Here is a 16,195-nt window from a genome sequence, read left to right as displayed (position 1 = left end):
TGATGTATGTGAAGATTTCTGTTCTACAAACAAAGGCAGAAAAGAGCAAAACTGGGTGATTTTTTTCTGCCAAACATTGGTCCATTTATGTATTTTGACTCACCCAATGTCAAACTCTTTTCCAAGTCAAAACGAAACATGCATTGTTCATAACTCCAAAAGGATGGGTCTTTTGGCATCATGAAAAATAAATAAACAAAAGTGGATTACAGAAGAACAAAAGACCATAACCAAATAATTATATTGTTTTCAGTTTGCCCAATTCAAGACCTGACAAAACCTGATTCAAAGTTTGTGAAGCTAATCAAAAGTAAGTTGTTTACCACATTTATACCACATTTACATTTATACCACCAGAACGCATGGATCCATAGGAGAAGGTTTTCAATAGGAAACTGGCAGCCGATTTTTCGTATCTGGGTTAGAGGTTGTCAATTAAAATGATCTTCAAAAGGGTTCCTTCCTGGAAGTGTTTTGACTCTGCAGAAGGTATGGAAACCCACCCAGGGCTACCCCCCCTCATTTAGGCATCTGGCGTCGGCGGTAGGCTTTAAGTGGTCCTCTCCGCGCTCCAGCCATATCTCGCCCTATACATTCTGTAAATTACAGTGGGGATTCAAAGTCTTTTGAAGGAAATGTTAAGGTTCAGGTAATCAAAGGGAAAGACTGTGTGTGTGTCTGTGGTAGACCATAACTGTTCAGGAAAGTAAGCAAATTCTGTTTGAACGTTGTTACATTTAAATGGGATAGGTCTTAGGAGAGTGTGTCAGACAACATTTGGCTGCTTTTAAAAAGATTAATAAGGAAAGCCGTATCGACGCCACATGTGGTGGGTGACACGTTAAAGTGAGTATACAGAGGCTTCAAAAAAATTAAATGGGTAATATATAAGGATGAATGATGACCTGCAATAACGTAGTGCTTTATAAAGGAGGCATCGCTAAACTAATAAAGCTAAAACAGTCAATGAGGCCTGTAATCTATCTTGGCCTTGTCACACACACACACACACACACACACACACACACACACACACACACACACACACACACACACACACACACACACACACACAGACACACACACAGACACAGACACACACACACACACACACACACACACACACACACACACACACACACACACACGTGTAAAACCCACCACACACACACACGTGTGTGTGTGTGTGTGTGGTGGGTATGTGTGTGTGAGACTATTTCCACCTCCTAAAGAGAATAAATCTAGTAAAAAAATAAAGTATCTTGTAAATGACGGAGCATATATGCGCGCAGCAGCCAACTGAGATCCCATCTCTTGGAAGTGAGAGTCGTCTCGTAGTAAAAGCCTTGTTTTTCTTTTACAGCTGGTTCAGAGACAATTACCGTACGCAGAGGGGCCTGGGGCCCGACTCAGGACGCTATAGAGGGACGGACCGGCCTGAACATCAAAGGGAAGGGGCCCGATAAGGCGACCCCTCTTAAGTGTTTAATTGGACTCATAAAGGAAATATGGAGGTTAGGTTACCCTATATAAAGGTTACTGTGTGTGTATGTGTATGTGTGTGTGTGTGTGTGTGTGTGTGTGTGTGTGTGTGTGTGTGTGTGTGTGTGTGTGTGTGTGTGTGTGTGTGTGTGTGTGCGTGTGTGTGTGTGTGTGTGTGTGTGTGTGTGTGTGTGTGCAGTGTGTGTGTCAGCGTGAGTGTGTGTGCAGGTGTGTGTGTCTGTATACGTGTGTATGTGTGTGTGTTCTTTTGTTGCCCTACTGTATGCGTCTGCGAGCTCCTCTGTGTGTGCACATGCGCGCGTGTGTGTGTGTGTGTGTGCGTGTGTGGGTACTTGTGTGTGTGCGTGTGCGTGTGGTGGGTTTTCCGGTGTGTGAGATAATTGTTTCTGGTCTGTATGGACAGAGTGCAGAGATGCACGTTATGACAGCGAGAAAAAGCCACATCCCACATGCTCCCACTTCTTCACTAAAGAGTATATTCCATTGACATCGCCTCATAAAAACAACCCTTTCATGCCCATAACACCACTTGAAATGCTTCAGGTACCAGGATCACATTTCTAGACCTCCTTGTGCTGCTCTCCGTCTGCTCTTGCTAACACTGGGCAGTATTATGCATCTCAACTAGTGCTGTCAAGCGCTTAAAATATTTAATCGCGATTAATGTCATAGTTAACTCACGATTAAATCTTTTTTCTATGCTAAATATCCCTTGATTTCTTTGTCCCATTAATTGTCCTCATTTTAATGCTCTTATCAACTTGGAGAAGTGCATCGGCTTGCCTTGTGCAAAGCCTATAGTCGCCTATAGTGCAATTAAACGATGAATATACAAACATACTGCCTTGAACATAGCAGTCAGGCTACTGCTTCTTTGTTTTGAACCAAAGAAAAAAAAAAAAAAAGGATTGCGTTAATCGTGCGATAAAAAAATGAACGCCGTTAAAATTGGTTTGCGTTAACGCCGTTGATAACGCGTTTAACTGACAGCACTAATCTCAAGCCATCCAATATACCCTGTAACTCATATACATTATGCGGAACATCAAGGTGAACAACCGAATCATCTCATCTCATCACAGAGCCTTAGTTTGGGGCCATATCGGCTTGTTTGTGAAGTCTTCTTCTGGTGCTCTTCTCTTACGCTAGGCCTGCCCGGATTATTTTAGGGTTATGTTTGATCTGCTCTTTTCCTGGCTCATGGTGTTTGTCAGCTCCTTAGATCATCAACCAAAACTATGGCTGCCCAAGTTTCCCACCTCCACTGAGTGTCGGAAGGTTATAGTGGTTTGTTTGGTGTTGTTGTGTGATGTTCTGTATTTCAGACTGGGAGACGCATACACCCAAAACATGCACTAAAGAAACAGAAACATAGCTCGAATCTGTGAAACACACACTCACTCTCTCACACACACACACACACACACGCACACACACACGCACACACACACACACACACACACACACACACACACACACACGCTCGGCAGACACATTCCTCTCAGCGCCTTGCCGAGGTTAAGGACTTTGTAGTTTGTTGAGAGGAGCTGAAGCTGCATGCAGGTTGATGTGGGTTTTGTGGATGAAAACATGCACTCTGATACAGGATACGGCTGAGAGACGCATGGAAAACACACAGGAAAATGAATGATCTGCAATTCTGTGATTGTACAAAACGTTGTGCGCGCACACACACACACACACACACAAACACACGTCACACACACACACAAACACACGCACACACAATGGAAAGGTGACTTCTTGCAACCCTATGATTGGTCGCTGAGGTTCTGGGATGTACTGCTACAGGGATGTGGTCGGGCATAACCAGAAACCAGAACAAGAACTAGAGCGTTCAACACTGAGATGTCCGATGTGGTGTGCTGGTACAACCAGTACTACCTGTCTAGTGGTCCCTTCGGTACCCAGTAGTACTCCACTGAGTGCTTCCAGACACAGCATCAAACAGTTTTATATCAAAACCACTGTGCAAACACAATGGAGCAAAACAAGTGGGGTAAACAGAGAGGGTGGGGGAGAGAGAGGGAGAGAGAGAGAGAGAGAGAGAGAGAGAGAGAGAGAGAGAGAGAGAGAGAGAGAGAGAGAGAGAGAGAGAGAGAGAGAGAGAGAGAGAGAGAGAGCTGCAGAGTTACAGGAAGACGATACAGAGCAAGAGAAAGACAAGGGCAAAATACTAAAAAAGATTGAGGTTGGAGAAAGTGAAATGGTGTGCACAGCCAGAGACAGAGAGTGATATAGGGATTGATATATAGGGGCAGAGACAATAAGGGAGGGGGGGGGGGGGGAAGGATAACTATGCAGGGAAAGAGAGAAAAAGGTGAGAGAAAGGGGGAGAGACAGGTGAGAGAATGGGAGAGGGTGAAGGGTGTGAGACCGAGAACAAAACCTTGTGAAAGAGAGAGAGGAAGCAACTGTGCGCTGACCGCATACAGAAATATCACTCTCGTCTTTTTCCAAATAAATCAATTCCAACCACAACTTGCTTCCTTACCTGGAACACCCTTGGACGTGTCTCGGACAGAAAAAGAAAAACAAGTCTGCCAGAATAATAATATAAAAAGAAGAAGAAATATTTTTCTTTCCCCGTGCCGTGTCGTCTTAGTGAGGCAGAGCTAACCAAGACGGCGCGCATAATGAAGAAGTCATTCAGCTCACGTTTCAGGCAGTCCATCGCTTTGAGGGTCTGTGTGTGTAGTCCTATGTTTTACACGTGTTAATGGAGACTTTCCCAAAGAGACACAGGGGGTGGGGGGGTTTGGGGGGGGGTCCCACTTGTATTCTACCAGGGCCACCCAGATGGGACACCCTTTATGGAGGGCGGGGGGGGGGGGCAGAGCGCAGGGCCGTGAGGTCGGAACTCCCAGCAGCTGGCAGCCTGGCGGTCAGACAAGGTTTATTTACCCAAGAAGCCGCGCTGGGGCCAATCAGGACTCCGTCCAAGAACATCCCGGTCGGCGCTGACCTGTGCGTGTTGCCCAAACGCCGGACAGCCTGAGCCGGGTGCTAACTGACACACTGCTTCTCCCTGTCGTAGCGCCGTTGTTCTTCACATCAACGTCTGTGACATCAACAAGCCAGCTCTCTGACACCTGCGGTGTTTTTTTTTTATGAAATCCGTGTTCTAAAGGCTGAACAACAAGGCAATGGAAGTGATTCCTCTTTCTTATCTGGCGACCCATCCATTCATCTCCAGGTGCATTACACATAGCACGGCTGACAGTTTCATCAGACACTAAACATGTTTGGAAAAACAAATCAATAGCCTCTAATCCAATTTGTTTGAATTATTTCTAAGATGAAAGCACAGTGCAATATGTGAGAGAGCTTTTGTTTACTCTTTGTATATTAAAATGAATACAATTGAATAAGAACATTGTAATCAACTAATACAACCACAAAATAACGTATGCATTGCCCAACAAGAAAGTGCTGCTACGGCCGATCGGGATCAAAGTTCTGTAGCAGTTTTCCCTGCCCCACGTCACCCATGAGTCTGCCACACTCCAAATGGGTGGTTTTACTGGGCACCGCCATCAGAGGACACAGGTGGGTGATGTTTAAACCAGTTTATTGCTGAGTCGGTAGCATCGTTACAATCAGAGCAGGTGTTCAGTATTTGTGTCTCTCTAGCCCTCTCCCTCTATTTCTCTCTATTAACCTCACTCTCTCCTTCTCCCTCTCTCTCTCTCTCCCTCTCCCTCTCCCTCTCCCTCTCCCTCTCCCTCTCTCTCTCTCTCTCTCTCTCTCTCTCTCTCTCTCTCTCTCTCTCTCTCTCTCTCTCTCTCTCTCTCTCTCTCTCTCTCTCTCTCTCTCTCTCTCTCTCTCTCTCTCTCTCTCTCTCTATGCACCATCGGTGTGCAGACTCACCTATCCCCAGAATCAACTCAGACCAGGTGAGGCTGTTTAAACCACCCAACACACACTTTGTTGTCAAAAAAACATTACAAGGTGCGTTTGTTTCTGGGATTTACAATGGCCTCCATTTTTACACTTTTGTAAACACTATGGGACTCACACAGGAAAAAGATGATCATAAACCATTTATTTTTTCCGTGGCTACAGACATAGAGCAGAAATAATAAACCCAATGTGGGACCACACAAAGGTGAGACAGTAAATATAACCATGTCCCCTCCGTTTCCACACCAAGCGGTCTATGGGTCATGACAGAAACACTGAACCGTATTGTTGGCTGGCAGCTACACCTTCAACAAGGAAACAATTATTTATATATGTATTCCCTTCTACGGGAATACATCCTAAGAAACGTGTGTTTAAGCTGTCCAAAGGTTATATTTATTAGGAGTGGGAGCACATGTTGTGAGGATTGAACCGACCTGAGGCCAGTCACGTTCCCTGATCTATTATGAAAGCAGGGAGCAGCCTTGATCCTCTGTGTCAGCGTGCCCAAGTATTGGGATTGGACCCAAGGTCTGTCAAACACAGTTATTACAAGTTGCTTCTCTCCACCACTTGAGCACAACACTATAGACTGTGCCACCAACAAATTGTGACTCACATTAAATAACAATGATTGCATTAATGGACACGCACATTGTTGTCACTTGGGTGAAACATCCCTTTATTAATGGCTCAAACAACACGGTTCAAATTGGTGTGCGTTATTTAACTTGGACTTAATGACCAGAACACATTGCCTATTATAATTTGAGGATTGCGCTAACGTCAAAATATAAGCATATGTTATTAAACTTCTGTAGAGATGAATCTCCTCACAATATAGGGTTTATGGGGCTGTAATTGAAGGTAGGACCAAATAGTCACTATCGCCAAAGTAATACTAGGTTGCTTGGAGACTGAGGCATATTGAAGTGTTTGTACCCTTGGGGATAGGGCTGAATGTTTTCTACAAGCCCATGGTAAACTTTTGCATCTATATCTACAGCAAGTTCATATCTGAAAATATATATGTATGTATATATATATATGTATATGCTATTACTGAAGCATAGCACATTTCACATAAACAGAATCCATTCATGTTGTTTAATGACTGGCTGGTCTAGCAGGTAGACTTGCACCTTCTAGTGGTGGAGAAATTATTTCCCCTTCAAATAAGTATGCATGTACAGTATGTAATATATTAATAGCTATATAAAAGATAGAAAGACGGGTTCGAAGGCAGACAGATCTTTGGGTGACATGCTCCCTCTATATTGAGAATATATTTTTTACAAATTTGTGACGCATAGCTTATTTGAGTGAATGAAACGCATACTCGCACACATACGTTCCGTGTGCTCTAAAAGTGCATGAGAATGATTGAGGCAAAGACAAATAGCTCCATGATCAAAGAAAATGCCCAACGTTTGTGGTTGTTTATAGTTTGTGGTCTGCGCTTCTCCTCGAGTCTGTTGAAAGAGCCACATGCACGAGGATGACCGTACGTCTAGCGCCGGGCATCTGTCACCACTTTACATCCGTCAGTCTCCAGGCAGGCTGCCTTCGCTCCACCCCACCATGGAAACCACAGCACGGGCCGTGCTGGGAGAGTCATCCGGCGTGGCGACATTAGTGGTTCTAAAACTTTTAACCTGCACTGCCGATCCAATGGAGGGTTGATTTAAAGCAGCTGATTAGAAAACATTTCATCATTGATGAAATAAATGATTGAATGTGAGGACATGAACCAATAAGTAATCCTGAAAAAAAAATGATATGTCACATTATATTCTACAATGTTTTCCATGAGTGTTTTCTGAGATGACAAGGCCACTGAGATTTTTTATATCCGAGATCCCATTGAAAATATATTTAATGTTTTCTTCCAACAAAGCAACTTATCAGTGCTATTGCTCCAAATAACTCTGGTCAGATAACAACTTTTGTAAGTTTTGTTTTGTCAAAACAAAGAACATGACAAAAAATTACCAACTAACAAGGAACAAAGAAGGTGAACTTGTATAAATGGGTAGAGTCGTCGGGGAATGAGTTGCAGTTGGGAAGATGGACCAGGACACAGGTGAGGAGACTCAGGTGAGGGAAATGAGGTGGTGGCATGCTGGAAATGTAAGGTGAGGGGGGAAATCTAGCGACATCTGGTGGACAAGAGGAGAACTGACACTAAACAAAACAAGGACAAAGACCGATCATGACAAACAGCTTTGATTTCTCCGTAGGTTGGTAGGGAGGCGCCACTTGTTTTTTCAATTTGGCAGACTGGCGATCCATGTTGGCTATGAGCTATAACTCCCTCCCAGAGACCATGGTCCAATCATTTTTCAATATTTGGAAAAAGCTTTCAACAGGATTGAGGCCACCGATCGGCATACATAAACAGAATGTGACCTCATGAGATGGGGATGGTTTCACATGGCTGGCAAAACACAAGAATGCCTCGATTTGTCATTCTTGTGACCGGACTTGTTTCGTTGTACACGAGGGCTTGGAGGAAGATCCCATGGGAAGAACCCATCAATTTGGTGAGGCCAATCAGCTGGCGCTTAAGATGTGACCAGTAAAAGCAACACATTGGTCCAGACTCGTAAAAATGAATAAGGTTGTTTGCAAAATTAAAAAAGGTAATATAAAATCAAACAAAATAATAAAAACACAAATGCTATACATGCTATATAACAATAACTCTATAGCTTTAACGTGTATATCATTCTATACCTATATGTACAATGCCTCTCATAAAATAAACCTAGGTAAAAACAATTAGGTTTGATGAGTGGGATTTGAGCAGAGGAGGGAAATCATGATCTTTATTTACTTTGTTTACATTTGCTATAGCAAGTGGAAACACAGATCATAACACAGATCATAATTTTCCTCCTAGTGGTGGACAAGGTGGATTGCAGACAGTCTGTGGTGCCTGGGGATTTATTTTTTTATCAGGAATTTCCTCATCAAAGTTTATTTTTTTAAACAATATTGTGTTATGTTTTGTTCTAATTAATTGGATAAAAAAATATCTATAATATTTTAGAGAGAATCATAACTGATATACTGAAGTAGGAACCTTCGAAATGTAGTTCCTATGTCTTTGTTTCCAGCCGGACCAATTATCTACAGGAACAACGTGGAAGTTTAGTTGTTTCGCGCTGAACTTGTTTTCCTACCTTGTTGTTACTTCGCTTAGAATGGATATTCCTGGCAAGTATTTTCTATTTGTGAACCAAATCTAATATGTATCTTACTTACGCGGTGTGTGTTATCTACCTCCGGGTCCCCTCGCTAGTTCAGGGTGACTACTAACTAAGGGTACGTTTTTAGTACTAGTTGCTAGCTAACCTGGGATAACTAAGATATCTACTGTATCAATACAATCGGCAGTAATGCAGATTAGTGAAGGTGTTTTTCCCTGATCAATATTCAAATGTTCCTCATAAGTCAACGTTACGTCCCCAGTTCGACTGCATTGTTGAAGATTATTAGTATATCACTATTTACCAATGCCAACTAAGCAGCTCAAGAGTACATGAAGAGTTAGGTATCAAATAAACCTCCTCATCCGTGGCGAATTAATGTATGATTATTATTATGATTTAAATGTTATTTCCTCCTCATGATGTGTGTGCCATATGTTAAGATATAGTATGTATAGTAAGCTTCCTTAGAAACAAGTAACGTTAGTGTTTTGTTCTAACATGCGCTGTTTGCACACGTGAAAAATAGGATTCTTTATTTATGTTCAAGTAATGGACCATAGCAGTCACAATCAGGCACTATGATGATGTTTGGAATTCACAAAAGCGAATATTGTCCAAACAACGAACATCTGTACCTAACCTTTTCAGGTCCAAATAAGGACAACATCCGTGCAGGATGCAAGAAATGTGGCTATCGTAAGTACCAATCTAATAACCTATAAATAAACGGTTCTCTCATCTATTTGGTCCCCTAGTTTAATGTGGACTGTTGTGTTTTTCCAGCGGGTCACCTGACATTCGAGTGCAGGAACTTTGTGCGCGTGGATCCCCAGAAGGACATCGTACTGGACGTGAGCAGCACCAGCAGCGAGGAGAGCGACGAGGAGGATCCTCCGGAAGCCCCTCGGGACGACAAGCAGAGTCGCAGTGGACGCTCTAAAGGTCAGCAGACAGAGACGGAGATAGAGCGGCGAAGTCACGCCCCTTCTGGTAGAGCCCATGGGACCTATGAGATCGAAAAATATGAATGGGTTTCAATGGAGAGAAAGTAATTATCTTCTGGTCCCAGTCTTTAAATGCCCCGGATTACACATATGTTTGTGGATTTAAATGATAATTTTTCATGTCAAGAGTTTCACCGTTTATTGTGCAATTGTTCAGTTAAAGGCTGTAGAGAAAACACAATGAGAATGGGACAATGAAAACATGTCTCGTATGGGATGTCACGCTCCCTGCGACTGGCATGGACAAGACCGACAATCTTCCCATCGGCATCACTGAAACTCTTCACGTGCCCCGACTTATAATGTTTTTCACCTCTTTCGATGCTTTTATCCTCCGCTTGGAAATAAAGAGGTGAGAGGAGCAGAGAGATCGCCATGTCTGTAACGGAGTTCAGTGCGGGGTGGTGACGTATATCATTCACGTCGAGAGCAGCGAAGAGCTGTAGTTCACAAAGCGGCCTCACACAAAACCTAACATTATCAAACTTATTCGTGAATTTTTTTAGTTTTCTTTGCATGAAAAATTATCATTTAAATCCACAAACAACATATGTGTAATCCAGGGCATATAAAGACTGGGACCAGAAAATAATCACTTTCTCTCCATTGAAACCCATTCATACATTTCGATCTCATAGATCCCATGGGCTCTACCAGAAAGGGCGTGTCTTCCCCACTCTATAGATCAGAGTTGACACACTGTGTTGATCCGACGACCCTGGTGCACATCTGAACATTGTTGTGGCTCTGTCACGTTAAAATTGTACCGGGGGCGAAAATTGTACCGGCCTACGTCATCGTTTGTTTACATCCTGACAACCTGCCCGGCAACAGACTACGCGATGCAGAAAACATGTTTCCAAACGACGAAATAACATAATACAGATAGCGGATCGCTATCTGTATTATGATAGATAGCGATAACAATTGTTTTTACTTTATATTTGTATTGTATTTAATTGTTTAATCGAAACAATAAAAAAAATTGCCCGCGAAACGGCCGAACGCGTCAAATGACAAATGTTTTGCCCGCGAAACGGGCGATCGCGTCAAATGACGTAGGAAGGTTCTTGAAACATAATACAGATAACGGATCGCTAGATAACACTTGTTTTTACTTTATTTACTAGCTAAATTCGATTAAACAATTCAATACAATACAAATATAAAGTAAAAACAAGTGTTATCTAGCGATCCGTTATCTGTATTATGTTTCAAGAACCTTCCTACGTCATTTGACGCGATCGCCCGTTTCGCGGGCAAAACATTTGTCATTTGACGCGTTCGGCAGTTTCGCGGGCAATTTTTTTTATTGTTTCGATTAAACAATTAAATACAATACAAATATAAAGTAAAAACAATTGTTATCGCTATCTATCATAATACAGATAGCGATCCGCTATCTGTATTATGTTATTTCGTCGTTTGGAAACATGTTTTCTGCATCGCGTAGTCCGTTGCCGGGCAGGTTGTCAGGATGTAAACAAACGATGACGTAGGCCGGTACAATTTTCGCCCCCGGTAAAATTTTAACGTGACAGCTCCAACTTGCCTCTGCGCCCCCGGCTCAGACATCATTTCAACCATTGGATTTCTGTTACTCTCTTCACATAGCAATGTTAAGAGATGTGATCCAGTCTATTTCAGATAATATGGTTTGATCGCTCAAACTCCCTCCCTCTCCTGAGCATTGATTGGTCGTATCGTTTTTACATCTTTGGATCAGGCTTTCAACAGGCTTGATGCCAGAGTGATCTCATGAGAGTAACAGGCTGCGACAAGCCTGATCGGGATGCTTTCACAAAGCTAATCAACATCTGCCAGTATCATGAATGCACCAGTGTATGTACGTTAGGCCACACTCGTTGAGCTCTTGGATACAAATGCACAATTAAATATCTTTACTACTTTACTACTACTCGGGCAAATACAAGTCGGGCCCTGTTCCCAAATTGGGAAATAACCCTATTTTTCTATTGTAAGGGCTGTTTCTCCTTTATCCATTCTTCATATGTTCTGTAGGTTCCCGTGACGATGACCGTAAACACAAGACGAAGAAAAGCCGGGATAGAAAATCAAGGAAAAGGTAAGCGGCTCCTGGTGTCGCATCAACTAGTGTATCAAAATGACAAGTTTGAGTAATTTCCAAGCACCGATCTCTTAAATGTATTTCGCTCAATTGCTCTTTCTGCTCCATAGGTCTGGCTCTTCGTCCAGTGACGAGGATGAGGACGAGGTGAAAAAGAAGAAGCGGTCTACCTCGTCGAGCGATGATGAGAAGGTGAAGAAGGACAAGAAGAAGAAGAGCCATAAGAAGAAGAGCAAGAAGCACAAGCGGGAGCACGAGAAAACACACAAGAAGAAGCAGAAGAAGAAGAAGCAGCAGTCCTCCTCAGACAGCTCCAGTGGCTCCTCAGACACCGACTGAAACGGTGGGACTTTGAGGAACTCCTGGACTCGAGTTCATGATCCACTCGCTGTACTCTTCTGCAACAACATCGAGTGAGGAAAAGTTATGAATACCATCAGATTTTCCCCACTGAGATTTCCTTTGGGATGTGCAGATTTCTGCGTTATTTTCTATTCAGATAAACTGGAGTGTATTCGAGGTTACCATGTATTGAATACGTCATTCCAAAGTTTTTTTTATCAGTGTTTTAGTTACGTACATTCATCAGGGGAAAAATACACATTTGACATGATTGTTTGCCAATATGTTAACTGTCATTCTATTGTGGTGCTGGACAAGAACTTCAAACGTGCAGACCTAAACTTCTTGGTTCCTTCTGTTCCTGTGTTTTTCCATCTTGGTCTTCATGTAATACAATTGGACCAATTTTCTTTGTGTGCTGATGACAATGTTTTGCATTGTCTAACACTGTCTGGTCTTGGTTGCGAGTTGAAATTCTAGCTGATATTCGCACCTTAGGAGACCTCCGAAGCTAGATGAAATTATGTTTTAAACAAAATTAAGACTAAATTACATTCAGTTTTTAGTGTATTTTTTTATGTGTAAAGATCGCAACTGTTTTGAAGGGATGTATTTTTGTGTAGTTACAGGAAACAAAACTAGCCTGTAAAAGCTCTTTGGAAACTACGTTTAATTATGTCGTTTGGTCCTTCCCTGATTGTGATGAGCCAATTTCGGTGTCCATTTTATAAATTCTGGAATGTCATTCATAAGCGTCCCTTCATTTACTATTATTTCTTTATTTTTTCGTGTGAATCTGGAGCCAAACTTTGAGTAATAAAATATTTTTTCATTGTATCATTTAATTCGATTTCATGATATCCATAGTATAAACCCTAGGCACAATGTAGTTTAAAAATGAGCAAGCGGCGTAGAGAAACCCGACTGCAATGCGATCAAAGGAGCTCTGGGCCCCTCTAGTGGTCGGCAGTGGTTATGCAGTAAATCAAACATTTAATTGAGTAGGCAGCTGCAGAGATCAGCGATTTTGCTGAGAGACAGCTGTATTCTGGACATTCAGTATCAAAACTTGAACTTTTAATGGGGTCGAAACACCTTAGACCATTCGTTTTTTCTATTCCTTTCGTTTTGTACACGTTATCACATGTAACATATCACACGTACATCCACCTGTAATTGTATGTGTTCTATTCACTGCTGGATGGAAGCAGACCTTTAAAGTCTGGACTGCTCATGAACCCGGGCCGGGCAGGTGGCTACAGGTTGGCTAACAGGGCGCTCCAGGGAGCGGACATTTATTTGCAACACAGAGGTTTGAACTGACAATCACAGAACCTAGTCAAGTAATCACAAGTTCATTACAAAACTTTATAAGCTGTTATTTGTGTCTTGCCAGACAAGAAGACAAGTTTGAGGTAATGTGCTTTCTGGAGTCTCTTTGTGCTTTGTGTTCAGAGCGGGCAGGTGTTTATAAAGGGGCCCATTAACTTCTCGTTGCCTCTAGGTGTGGTGATACAAATCCGCAGACATCTTGACAGCTTCACGCACGACTGCAGAGGCGCGCACTCGGGATGACAAGGCTTCCCGCTCTTATTTCTAAATGTCCGGAGGGTGCGTTTATTATATGTTTCAATACACAACTTCCAAACTTCCACTGGCGGTGTTTTCCCAGACAGTGTACAGTGAATGGAACGGGCTGGAATCTACATGGGCAAGGCAAGGTGGTGGAGATTATGTTCAAAACAACAGACTAGACTTTCTGCAAGTGGCGGCTGGTGAATTTTATTTTAGGGGGGCTAAAAGTTGGTAAACCAAACCCCCTGTAGGGGGGGTCTGGGGGCATCCATCCCCCGAAGATTATTTTGTGATTTTCACATACAAACTATGCATTCTGGTGCATTCTGACAAAATAATAAAGACAAAAGAGAACATTTCCTGACAAAGACGAATGGAGCCGGGGAACTAAGTTTTAACTTAATTTATTTGCCTTGTAAAATTCAGCTGCGATTAAAACTGCGAATACATCAATAATAATTGGGAATTATACACGAGAGATTATGATTCTAAAATGGGTGAGTTACGGCCAATCTATGTGCAGCCTTTTATGTGTGGTTGTTCAAGACACACTGAAGGCATGATGCCACCATAGGTTTGCAGAGAACTATATACAATATACACACTGACTGAAGGCATGATGCCACCATAGGTTTGCAGAGAACTATATACAATATACACACTGAAGGCATGATGCCACCATAGGTTTGCAGAGAACTATATACAATATGCACTTGAAAGGGGTGGGGTGGTGGTGTGGGGTTGTGAGGGCCGCTGTAACCCAGTGTCCCATCCTCACAGAGGGGGGGTGGGGGGGTTGTGAGGGCCGCTGTAACCCAGTGTCCCATCCTCACGGGAAGGGGGGGTGGGGGACAGAGAGAGACAGAGACAGAGAGAGAGAGAGAGAGAGAGAGAGAGAGAGAGAGAGAGAGAGAGAGAGAGAGACTACATTAGACGTGTTCGCACTGTAATGACTGCCAACTGCACTGTTTTTATCACAAACATGAAGCAAGCGTCATATCCCGAATAAATTCAACATCAGGCCTCGAATCACAACAAATAGAATGCAGGGAGACAGCAGGCAATGGAGAAACGAAATTATTTTCCAAAATCACATCCGAGGTACAGTCCAGAGATACAGCACCAAGTTACAGCAATTAATAATGCTCTATAAACAATTAGATAAGTAGGCTACAAACATGTTCTGATGGCAAAAGTTTCTCTCACACACACACACAAACAAAACGTGTTCGCACTGTACGACTGCCAACTGCACTGTTTTTATCACAAACATTATGAAGCAAGCATCATGTCCCTAATAAAATCAATATCAGGGCAGCTTGGGCCTACCTTATTTGAAGAGAAGCTCACATCGACGGCCTTTCTGAGTCGCACGCAAGGGAAACAGAAGAGAGCGCTCCTAGCTAAGCTAGCCGTTAGCCATTATTTCCTTTCGAACCAAGAGGTGCAAAATGAACGATTTGGTCGCGTGTCCTTTTTTTTAATCTGAAAATCGTTTGGCCGATGTGCCCCCATTTATTTATTTGTTTTCTTCTAAAGACATCAACGAAAACGGATGAGTCAGTATATAGTCCACTTCCTTAGGTAAATTAGCGCTCGCCATTGTGGTCAGGGTTTTTTTCACTTTTTTCTCCCGCCTCCAACAGTGACCGTCACCACCAGTGAGGGTCAAATGGTCTGGGCTATATTAATTTAGCCCAAATGGTCTATAAATCAAGGGGGTATTCATAACACCTGTCAATCACGATTGGACGGACACCGATTGGATGCTGATTTTCTAAAACGTGGGCTAAAACTTTTCTAAGCATAACATTTGTATCTCCTGCGTTTATGTGATTATTTGGTGCTGTTGCTTCTCTGTTGCACCAAAATCAACCAATTCTAAGTTTTAGTAATTATTATATTTTAATATTTTCATTAATTAATTATGTTTATTGTAAAAGATAGGGAGGGCTTAGCCCCACTAACCATTGATACCAGCCGTCCCTATGTGTTTTTGATCACCTGTGTATACCACGTGTTTTTCAAAAGTAAAAACTAACCAAATTAGGAATAGGTACCAAAGTATATGTCATGTATTTCATGCAATCAGCAATCTCCGATACACTGAAACGATGTAGAGTGCATCGCAGATGTATCCGGCCTCGTACTCCCAAAGTAAAAAAAAAACAAAAAAAACATGAAAGCAGAAAGAGTCAATAATTGTCCAGATGGGAAGAGAATGCATGGATACAGACAGATATTAAAGCAGTGCAGGAGGCCTCCAAGAGCAAAGAAACCAATGAGCAAAACCATATGTTCTTCTGCATAAGACAAATAATAGGCCTTGTCTGTTCTCAACAGCTCATTGGGTTTTATCGAGCCCGCCGGGCTTCATAGGTAGGCACTAGGCAGATAGAAAATGAGCCTCCATCGAGCCATAGAAATGAAAACGAGCCGGTCAAAGTTATCTAGTCGAGAGTTTTGTTGCCGAGGAGAATAAACTCCCCCACCGCCCTCCCTCTACTCCCATCCTCTCTCCCTCTCCCTCTCTCTCTTTGCAG

At 42.6% G+C, this 16,195-nt stretch overlaps 1 protein-coding gene across 1 annotated transcript; it reads left to right on the top strand.

Moving 5' to 3' along the window:
• The first annotated feature begins 8,519 nt into the window (after positions 1 to 8,519).
• srek1ip1 (SREK1-interacting protein 1) lies at positions 8,520 to 12,914 on the top strand. The gene is made up of 5 exons (XM_060066783.1): positions 8,520 to 8,646; positions 9,291 to 9,338; positions 9,426 to 9,584; positions 11,669 to 11,732; positions 11,846 to 12,914. Exons 1-5 carry the CDS (start codon positions 8,634 to 8,636, stop codon positions 12,072 to 12,074), a joined length of 513 nt encoding a protein of 170 aa, XP_059922766.1. The 5' UTR covers positions 8,520 to 8,633; the 3' UTR covers positions 12,075 to 12,914.
• Positions 12,915 to 16,195: the final 3,281 nt, after the last annotated feature.

The sequence above is a fragment of the Gadus macrocephalus genome, chromosome 12, assembly GCF_031168955.1.
Source record: "Gadus macrocephalus chromosome 12, ASM3116895v1".
NCBI classification, from domain to species: Eukaryota; Metazoa; Chordata; class Actinopteri; order Gadiformes; family Gadidae; genus Gadus; species Gadus macrocephalus.
Note: the sequence above shows the minus strand (reverse complement) of the source record. Positions and strands in the feature narration are given on the sequence as shown.